General features: G+C 43.4%; 2 protein-coding genes across 2 annotated transcripts in view; one reads left to right on the top strand and one right to left on the bottom strand.

Annotated features, from left to right (window-relative positions):
* fam98b (family with sequence similarity 98 member B) overlaps positions 1-2881 on the top strand; it is a 14013-nt gene extending 11132 nt beyond the window's left edge. Inside the window, exons 6-8 of the mRNA XM_084392434.1 lie at positions 335-451; positions 1537-1704; positions 1891-2881. Coding sequence (XP_084248560.1) covers positions 335-451; positions 1537-1704; positions 1891-2058 — 453 coding nt within the window. The 3' untranslated portion in view covers positions 2059-2881. The remainder of the gene's footprint in view (positions 1-334; positions 452-1536; positions 1705-1890) is intronic.
* A 1941-nt stretch (positions 2882-4822) lies between these two features.
* The window catches only part of LOC311280335 (gamma-aminobutyric acid receptor subunit rho-1), a 38824-nt gene continuing 32585 nt past the window's right edge, over positions 4823-11061 (bottom strand). Inside the window, exons 8-10 of the mRNA XM_084392433.1 lie at positions 9831-9983; positions 8670-8866; positions 4823-6691 (exon numbers count right to left, since the gene is read on the bottom strand). Coding sequence (XP_084248559.1) covers positions 6395-6691; positions 8670-8866; positions 9831-9983 — 647 coding nt within the window. The 3' untranslated portion in view covers positions 4823-6394. The remainder of the gene's footprint in view (positions 6692-8669; positions 8867-9830; positions 9984-11061) is intronic.

Here is an 11061-nt window from a genome sequence, read left to right as displayed (position 1 = left end):
CTGCGGCGTGGGTTACGCACACTTAGAGGATCGCATCAGGAACGACAGATAGAACTTACACATTTTGTGGGGAAAAATCCCTTAATTCACAGTTTTAGGCTCGCTTGAGGACATTTTTGTGTGAAAGAGTTAATGTGAATAATGGGAACGCACCTAATTCACATTTGTTTGTTTTTTTCTTTTTTGCAAACTTTGAAAAGATTGGGTTCACATGTGGATGTAACCCAGCTGTGGCTGTGAGCTCTAAGAGTGTGTGTGTGTGTGTGTGTGTGTGTGTGTGTGTGTGTGTGTGTGTGTGTGTGTGTGTGTGTGTGTGTGTGTGTGTGCTGTTCAGGGCGAGCTGGAGAAGATCAACGGCGCGCTGGCGGCGGAGTACGAGTGTCGGCGGCGGATGCTGATCAAGCGGCTGGACGTGACGGTGCAGTCCTTCAGCTGGTCCGACAGAGCCAAGGCACGGACACACACACCTCACACACACTCTCTAGCTTTATAAACAACACAGTTTATCAGAGAAAAAAGTCAGAATGGAGATAAACTTGTAATTATGAAGAAAAAAAGTCCGAATTTGAGAAACTCATTATTACGAATGAAAAAAGTCAGAATTTGAGATGTTTTGAGATAAGAACATTTAATATTCATCAATATTATTGATCTCCTGTTGACACCATTATATAGGAACTGGACTGAGCTGGACGATGACATCACGGTTATCTCCAGAGCTGCTATATATATATATATATATATGAACTAAATGAATAATTTAGTTTAAACAGAAATGAACCATCACTGAACTTAACCCGGACTGTGACGCTATTCTCTTCTAGTAAAAACTTTGTTGCATTATTCTCCTGTTCTCTCTCTAAAGCTGCCGTGAAATGATGTGTATTGTGAAAAGCTCTGTATAAATAAAGGAGACTTGACTTAATTACAAAGAAAAAAATCCGAAATGGAGATATAAACTCATAATTGCAAAGAAAAAGTCATAAATGGATATAAACTAGGAATTGTGCAGAAAATAGTGAGAATAATGAGATTTAAACTTGAAATTGTGAAAAAATAAGTCAGAATTAAGAGAAACTCGAAAAAAGGCAGAATTACAATATATATAATGCAATTGTGTCCAACTCCCATTGGTCTGTGGTGGTGGTGATGATGTAACAGGTGGGTGTGGCTCTGGTCTGTGGTGGTGGTGATGATGTAACAGGTGGGTGTGGCTCTGGTCTGTGGTGGTGATGATGTAACAGGTGGGTGTGGCTCTGGTCTGTGGTGATGATGATGTAACAGGTGGGCATGGCTCTGAGGCTCCGCCTTCTCTGAGGTGTAAATCATCTTCATTTCTTCTGTTCAGACGCGAGTAAAAACATGAACACACTGAGAGCCGCTTTATAGCAGAAACTGAAGCTGAGAGAGACACTGACACTGATTGTCCACCTATATCTGTACATCTGTTCCCTCACAGAAATGGCAGACAGATGCATGTGCTGTTGAGTGTTAGGAAAGCAAAGCTGTGAGTTTATCTGTGTGTGTATCTGTCAGGTGAGGATTGACCGGATGGCCCGGGCGTATCAGCCGAAGCGCTTCTCTCTGCGCCTGCAGTCGTCGGTGAGCGTGGCTCATCTGCTCGCCGCTCGAGAGGACGTCTGCCACATGAGGAAGACCAGCAGCGGCTCCAGCCGAGAGCGCACCGCCTGCGCCGTCAACAGGGTACGTCCAGCTTATGGTTCAGTCAGTCAAACTAACTTTATCTGGACAATAACTTTATTCTAGAGTTAGGGTTAGCTAAACACTCTCTGTTACTGTAATCTCCTGTTATCTCTGTAAAGCTGCTGTGAAACAGTGTGTATTGTAAAAGCGCTGTATAAATGAGGCTGACTCGACTTGACTCGTCAGATCCTGATGGGAAGAGTTCCTGATCGCGGAGGACGGCCGTCTGAGATCCAGGCGCCTCTGCCGGAGATGCCCGTGTGGAAGAAGAGAACTGATGGAGGAGGAGGAAGAGAGGGATGGAGAGGCGGCCGATGGAGGAGAGGAGGCCGGGGGGGGCAGTATTATCACTGACAGTGTTATAATGGACGAATGACTGAAGGTTCGCCTGACGGGGAAGCGCATAAACATGCGTCCTGTGAGGAGATGTTGTTTCCTCTCTTTTAAACTAGTGTTTTCTTAAAGGGATAGTTCACCCAAAAATGAACATTAGCCCCTGATTTAAGCTACATGATCAGCCTGTGCACAAACCTGAGATTACTCAGCATGCATTGCTTCAAAAGCCTGCCAAAAACCATGAAAAATAAAGCCGTGAAAACTCTTATGAAATATACATGACAGTTGATCTTTGTTTTTTGTGGTATGAAGCTTTTTTCTTGTTCTGTATAAATGGACTCAAATCAGGGTTCTTGGCATTCTGGTCCCGCTGGATCTCTTACTCAGATCCACGAGGGTGAGCTTATAACCATGATGTATAATTTGAGCTGTCAGGTCGGATTCTGCTGGAAATGTCATTGATGATAATATAATTTGTTTAATTTATATAGTGCTTTTTTCAGCACTCATCGCTTTATATATGGAAGGGGAATCTCTTCAACAGCCACCAACGTTTCCCATCTGAGTCATGACTAATGAGCAACATTATTAACAATAACTCGTTAAAAAAGGTAACCATCTAAGGAATCATCTGTTGATGAAACAAACCTTGTTCAGAAAAGTGTTTAGAAGCAGAAAAATGAAGTACAGTACCTGACCTTGTAATAAAGCTCTTTAAACTCAGTCTGACCCAGAGAGAGGACAGGTCAGATATCTGGCAGTAGTTATGGCAAATCAAATGTCAGTGATTAACTTTTGAACTAGGGCAATAAATCCAGAAAAGCATTTTATTAGTTCTCCATAATTCACAACCATTAGCCTCTTTTCTTGGGCTGGGCAAATGTCTATTGTCCATTTATTATGCATGTGCTGATTGCCTGTTCTTTACTGTTATTGTGAAGCGTCCTTGAGCTTGGGTAAGGCGCTGTATAAACTAAACATTATTAGTATGTTTAGCCTGACACAAATATCCAGTGTTGTCTTCCGCTTGCACCCCAACACCTGATGGGGAAGAGGAGTCGGCTCAGCTCATGTTCGTCCTCACAGACGGAGAGGTTTCTTAGGCTGAACTGAACTATGAAATCCTCTCCACGCTGTGGTTACAAACAGCTCACTCCAACTCTTACGGGTGAAGAGGCCAATAGGAATGATCTGTGTTACATAGTAAAACTATATGACTAGCTAAATTTAACACAGCTCTTTACATTGAAACTACCTTAATACTTACCTCACATCTTAAGGCTAGAATACACCTCAACTTTTGCTCAGATTTGCAGTCTAGACGAGTTGACAATAGTTGCCTAAAGTCTGCGCCAGTCAGGTTTTGGGCAGTTAGGGTTAACAATTTTAGAACATCGGCAATCGCATCATAGCTAAACCAACCATGTAAGAATACCGTTATCTTCGTCTTGAGACAGTTAGAAGAGCACATTCTGAGGTAAATCTTGATTCATTAATTTCATGTTAATATTCATCATTATCCAAGGCTCAACATTAACGTGTTTCCAGGATAAGTGGATAAAGAGCCTGAATGTCAATAGCTGCGAATGATGTTATAATACATTAAATGTAAATGGCAATGATAATGGATTATATATTGACTGTAATAAAATAGATGAAACCCCTGACTATGCCATTCACCTCTAGCTCCGGCCGTAGTCTGTAGAGTCCATACGGGCCGCGTATACCCGCAACCTCACACCTGATTTCGGGCCCTGTAGGCATAGATCATCAGCAGTAGTCATTAAGGTAAGGTAAGCATTTACCTTAACAAGTTCCTTTAAATTAGAGGAAGAATTAAATGCTGATTTTGCGATTAAATTGATGATTGAAGGATGCGCTAATTTTCCTACAGTATGATCCGGTTCTTCATATCCAGCAAACCCTTCTGTTACTAGAAGCTGTGTTACTCAATCTCATGAGTTTTTATCTTTACACATCTGTCTAGTTTCATTCACTGACTGACTGACTTTGACTAAAGTTTTTGGAAACATTTAGGTTTCAAAAACATATGAAAGTTATTCCTGCATGGAAAATAAATGTTAGTTATGGTTAATTAAACAATCCATCACAGCTTCCACATGAGTTTGCACCATCTCCTGCTGTAGTTAAATGGAGAGGTTTGATTTGACGGGAGTCACCGATTACTCCCTATCCAATCACGCTGATGGATAAAGATAAAATTAAAGCAAGAATGTTACGACCACAAACGGAGGGAAAGTAGCGGTTACATCACTTAAAATACTCAAGTAAAAGTACACAATTTTTAAACTACTTTAAAAAGTAAAATGTCTGATTTAAGAAGTACTTAATTACAGTAACGTGAGTATTTGTAATTTGTTTCTTCACAGCCCTGATCCTGAGTGGACAGAAAGGGTTTTAATGGTGTGAAGTGGTGCCGATTAAACCATGTTAGATTCCCGTTCAAAGATCATGCACAAAACAGAAAAAAATATATTAATGCACAACAAGCAAACAAGAGATCAGTGTGAGTCATCAGAGAGGAAACTACTGCGATGAAGAACACAGAAGAATGGCTCCGCAAATAACCTTCCACTGAACAGTTCTTACATTTTTTGTTTATTTATGTGAAGAATATTCAGAAAATCTAAAGAACCCTTTCCACTCTCATAAGTTTGTGAAATGGAAAGATTCCATGGATTCTTCTCTAAAAGTTCTTCATGGAAACACTGATGCCAATAAGGAACCGTACTGTACTTCAGAAAATAAATGCTTATGTAATGGAAATAGCATTTATTAAAACAACTTGAAACAAGCTTAATAAAACGCTGTTTATTCATGTCTAGTGTGATGAGAAGTCACAGGTTTAGACAGGGTTTGTATAAATTCTACAACAATCATAAAAAGTGTAAATCATGAGCTAAAACACAAAATATGATCCTAAGAGTCATGACACGAACAATGACTATATCTACAGGCTGGAGTCCAGTGAGAAGCGTCCCAGCGTTCGCTTCACGTCCATTAGCAGGAGATTAGACCATCCCGAACAAGAACAACAGTCATTAATGTTTCAGAAGGATTAAAACAAAGGTTTAACATCATCCATATGTACAGAAGAGTAATGCACAATGCAGAATCAAACAACATCAATGCTTTGTTTTTCTTCTGTCGAATAAAAATAAACATAAAAATAAACTATGCATTTTTCATAACTAATATGCAACACAGCACAGTTAATAGTAAACATGAAAAATTACATTATAAAAAGCATTAGTAAATACAGATATTGTAATGTTGTTTTATGTTCAACATGTCAATATAAAATATCAAAATCATGCAGAAAGGTTCATGTGAACGCCAGCAGAGGAAGCTTGTGTGAGGAAACTTGACTTATGATTGAATTATGAAATTGTCTTTGCTACAGAATCTGTTGTTTTGTGTGAAGAGCGGCTGTACGTTTACACAGATCATCTCCACATCTGTTTAATAAAACTGTTTTGAACATTCAGATATGTTTTCATAACTTAATGGGAATGTTAGCAAAATGTTCTTAGAACAGATTTTTGTTAGCTGGGTAGTGATATTTGTAGCTTGATAAAGGCTCCGAAATATCGAAATCGAAGAATGAACTGGTGTGACGTCATTTCGAACAAAACCAGGACAAAACGAATTTCAAGAGTTAAAAAAACAGCTTGTCAAAGTGAACTATCTGGAAATGTTCGTTCCGGCTGGTAAACACCTCTGAACTCCCATTGGTCGGTGGTGATGATGTAATAGGTGGGTGTGGCTCTGAGGCTCCGCCTTCTCTGAGGTGTAAATCTTCTCCGGTTCATTTCTTCTGTTCAGACGCGAGTAAAAACATGAACACACTGAGAGCCGCTTTATAGCAGAAACTGAAGCTGAAAGAGACACTGACACTGTTTGTCATGTTTAATACTGTAAAGCTGCTGCTTTAAAGCAATCTACTGTATAAAGTGCTGTATAAATAAACGTGACTGTAGATATGAATCTCAGATGTTTCAAACATATCCACTACTCCATTTTCATATGCTTTCTGAGCTGCTGTTTTCTCTGTTTATTCTGTTATTGAGAGGAAAGTGCAGCACATATTTACATATTCATCTAATCGCAGTGCCTTTAAAGGGCTGCTTTTCCCAGATCAGTTCCTCCTTTTTATTTGTGAGGAATAACAGATTATTCAAACAAATATTTCCTTAAAAAGTTGCTGTCATTAAATAACAAAAACATACAACACACACAGAGAAGCGTTCGAGACACTGGATCATGAAGGCGGAGAGACCCAGTGGTCACGGTCGTTGAGCGTTCTCTGAGCCGCTGGAGTGGACTGATCCCGTTAGGAGTAGATGGACCAGTAGATGATGTTAAACAGGGTGTATGCGCCCGGAAAGATCACTCGTGAGTACTTGTCTATGGCATGAGTGTCTATCCAGATGTTGACGTAGCTCCGTGAGCTTCTGACCCGACCCGTGCTCTGACCGTCGGCAAGGGTAAGCTGCGCCAAGATCCTCTCCTGCCTCCCGCCGTTCTCCGGCATCCCGTAAGTCCCCGTTGTGTTGGGATCCACGTCGCTGTAGCATGTGGTCATCATCATGTCCTCGTCTGGGTTTGCTATTCCACATGTGCAAGGCAACTGCAATGTTAAGCCATAAACACAGGAGAGACGGACATGTTAGGGGCCGGTTCATTCATGTTCATGTTCATGTTAGGGCGCCTGTTTTTAGAACGCTGTGTCGTACGCGAGACAATGCAAAAGACACGAGTGCAATGGTTAAAGACGTCTGTCTGTTGCGTTTACATTGAAAAACAATGGAAAAGTAGCGCTGTGGGATGGACAGTGGTGGACGAAGTACACAATTTCTGAATTTATTCTGATTCAAGGGGAATCATAATGCAGAATCCTGACTAACGAGAGGAGGAGCTGCTGGGGAGGGATGGAGAAGGAGCTGGGGATGGAGGAGGAGCTGGGGGGAGGGAGGAGGAAGAGGAGGAGGAGGAGCTGGGGAGGGAGGTGGAGCTGGGGAGGGAGGGAGGAGGAGGAGCTGGGGGTGAGGAGGAGGAGCTGGGGGGAGGGAGGAGGAGCTGGGGAGGAGGAGGAGCTGGGAGGGAGGAGGAGGAGCTGGGGATGGAGGAGGAGCTGGGGGGAGGGAGGAGGAGGAGGAGGAGGAGGAGCTGGGGGGAGGGAGGAGGAGGAGGAGCTGGGGAGGGAGGTGGAGCTGGGAAGGGAGGGAGGAGGAGGAGCTGGGGGTGAGGAGGAGGAGCTGGGGGGGAGGGAGGAGGAGGAGCTGGGGGTGAGGAGGAGGAGCAGGGGGGGAGGGAGGAGGAGGAGCTGGGGGGAGGGAGGAGCTGGGGGGAGGGAGGAGGAGGAGCTGGGGGGGAGGGAGGAGGAGCTGGGGGGAGGGAGGAGGAGGAGGAGGAGCTGGGGGGGGAGGAGGAGGAGGAGCTGGGGATGGAGGAGGAGGAGGAGCTGGGGATGGAGGAGGAGGAGCTGGGGATGGAGGAGGAGGAGGAGGAGCTGGGGAGGGATGGAGGAGGAGCTGGGGAGTGATGGAGGAGGAGGAGCTGGGGATGGAGGAGGAGGAGCTGGGGATGGAGGAGGAGGAGGAGCTGGGGAGGGATGGAGGAGGAGCTGGGGAGTGATGGAGGAGGAGCTGGAAAGGGAGGAGGAGGATCTGTGGAGGGAGGTGGAGCTGGGGAGGAAGGAGGAAGGAGGAGCTGGGGAGGGAGGTGGAGCTGGGGAGGGAGGAGGAGCTGGGGAGGGAGGAGGAGCTGGAGGGGAGGGAGGAGGAGCTGGAGGGGAGGGAGGAGGAGCTGGAGGGGAGGGAGGAGGAGCTGGAGGGGAGGGAGGAGGAGCTGGAGGGGAGGGAGGAGGAGCTGGGGGGAGGGAGGAGGAGCTGGGGGGAGGGAGGTGGAGCTGGGGAGGGAGGAGGAGCTGGGGAGGGAGGAGGAGCTGTGGAGGAAGGAGGAGCTGTGGAGGGAGGAGGAGCTGTGGAGGGAGGAGGAGCTGGGGAGGAAGGAGGAGCTGTGGAGGGAGGTGGAGGTTACTAACGTAACCTGCCAGAACTGACGCTACGCTTGATTTATCCTAGTCAGTACTAGTCAGTTTAAGTTTTTACTTGTTATACATTATACTTATTATTATACTTATCCCTTGGATCATTGAACCGGTGTGTTGACTCAAGAACAGCTGCGATCGGATCAGTCTGATTCAGGAATGAATCCTTCAGTGTGATTTGTGAACTAATTCAACATGTTTGTTGGAAAGAATCGTCTCGTTCACAAACCCAACATCGCTATCGCATCTCAGCTTGGGTATCGCGCGGCGATTTCTTCAGTTCGAAATAACAAGGAACAATATGTTTTTAATGAAATTGAGTAAAAAGAATGATATTATGCTTTGGAATGTAGTGAAGTGAATGTTTCCTAACAGACAAATACTCGGGTATAGCACAGATACTTGAAAATATATTGAAGTACAGTAACTGAGGAAAACTAAATGGCTCTAAATGGGAATTTTCATTATGTCTCTGTATTACTCTTTTCCTCTCATCATTTTTGTCTACCAGCATCAGACAGTCAATATCTTGGCAAAGCGAAAAGTGGCGTCTTACTTGATTCCTGAGTTTCCTCTCTCGCCGCTCCTGTACGGTGGTCAGGTAATTGACGGCCGCGTACTCGATAACAGAGAGGAAGACGAAGACGAAGCTGACCCACAGGTAAATGTCCACAGCTTTGATGTAGGAGACTCTGGGCATGGAGGCATTGACTCCGGTGATGATGGTGGACATCGTAAGAACGGTCGTGATGCCTGTGTGAAAGCATTGGCTGGATATAATTTTCACTGCAAAAATTTATTTTCTTCCTCAGTATTTAGTCTTGTTAGTAGGTAGTAAGTACTTAGTCAGTGGTCTTGTTTTCCAGCACAAATATCTAATATATACAGTAAATATTCTAAACATGTTCCTCCATTGAAAGTCTATTCACCTAAAAGCTCAGGCGCTCCAAAACGTTCATAAAGATATCTTAACTCAAGTCTTCTGAAGAGACACGATCGCTTTATATGGTCAACAGATTTAACTCTCTTTAGCCCTTGATTAAACCGGTTTATTTGACCATCTTCTGTATTAATGTTTTGAAGCATTGGAAGCACATATTGGCTAAAAAGACTTTCAATGGAGAGACAAATCTCTCAGATTTCATTAAAAAATTCACAAATGAACAAAATGAACAAATGAACAAAAGTCTTACATGTTTGGAACGACATGAGAGCGAGTAAATATCGACAGAATTTTAATTTTTGGGTAAAAAACAAGCTTGTTTACTGAAAAAAGTGAGTTTAGGGTTAAACGGGGGAAAAATCAGCCAGTGGGGTCAGAAAGATCAACTTTATTCAAAGGGAAAACAAGATTATTTTTCTGACACCACTGGCAGATATTTGTTCTTGTTTTAAGCATAAACTCAATTTTAATAATTCTTAATATCTGGTAATTTTGCTTGATTTAAGGCAGGGCAAGGCAAGTTTATTTATACAGCACATTTCATGCACTATGGTAATTTAAAGCATTTAAGAATGTTTAGATATTTATACTGGAAAATAAGACAAAAACACAGAGTAAGAAATGCATTTTTGTAGTATTGAGAACTGTTACAACCTGATTTTTAAGATTCTCTCTGTACAACTGAATAATCTCTTCCTTACACTACATAATTACTGAGAGATTAGGGAATGTCTAATTATATTTGATCACAAGAGTTTGAGGAGTTTGTCCTACCGAGAGGAACTCTTGCCGGCACAGCTCTGCGGTCGATCCAGAAGGACACCCAGGACAGCATGACCATCAGTGTCGCTGGGAAGTACGTCTGCAGCAGGAAGAAGAAGATGTGTCGCCGGAGAGTGAAGTGTATGTAGAGCCGATTATACCAGCCTGGAAAAGACAGATGTAGATTAAAGTGCTGCGATGATACGGCAGTGTTCGCAGGCGAGTTTTTACAATATTATTAAAGTTACTGTTACTCAAAGAAACAGCCAGATGATTTCATTCCTCTTCACCCAGCGCTACACTCCACAAGACTTGCGAATGGTGTAGGACTTGTTTTGCCAGACATTTAGACATGATGTTCCAACAGCACAACGGGGGAAGCGTTATGGCAGGTATGGCTCGACATACAGATGTTTTGTAAACTTCTTTTCATTTGTAGTGTCTGTTTAAAACACCAACTTAGAACTACAGCTTGGACCGTTTCTGAGATGTTGCTGGACATATTTCGATTAACTTCAGGTTAAAGTGTCCCTGTTATGTTAAAGGTTCCTAATTATGTTTTAAATGTGTCCTACAATAGGTTTACATGGATCCAAGTCTAAAAAAACTTGAATTTTCTCATAATATCAACTGCACCTTCAGCTCTTTCAGATGGCCCCCCATTCTGTTGTGATTGGTCTACTCTGATTGGTCACATGGTCCAGTCTGTTGTGATTGGTCTGCTCTGATTGGACACATGGTCCAGTCTGTTGTGATTGGTCTGCTCTGATTGGTCACATGGTCCAGTCTGTTGTGATTGGTCTGCTTTGATTGGTCACATGGTCCAGTCTGTTGTGATTGGTCTGCTCTGATTGGTCACATGGTCCAGTCTGTTGTGATTGGTCTGCTCTGATTGGTCACATGGTCCAGTCTGTTGTGATTGGTCTGCTTTGATTGGTCACATGGTCCAGTCTGTTGTGATTGGTCTGCTCTGATTGGTCACATGGTCCAGTCTGTTGTGATTGGTCTGCTCTGATTGGTCACATGGTCCAGTCTGTTGTGATTGGTCTGCTTTGATTGGTCACATGGTCCAGTCTGTTGTGATTGTTCTGCTCTGATTGGTCACATGGTCCAGTCTGTTGTGATTGGTCTGCTTTGATTGGTCACTTGGTCCAGTCTGTTGTGATTGGTCTGCTCTGATTGGTCACATGGTCCAGTCTGTTGTGATTGGTCTGCTCTGATTGGTCACATGGTCCAGTCTGTT

Source organism: Rutilus rutilus, assembly GCF_951802725.1.
Source record: "Rutilus rutilus genome assembly, chromosome: 21".
NCBI lineage: Eukaryota > Metazoa > Chordata > Actinopteri > Cypriniformes > Leuciscidae > Rutilus > Rutilus rutilus.
Note: the sequence above shows the minus strand (reverse complement) of the source record. Positions and strands in the feature narration are given on the sequence as shown.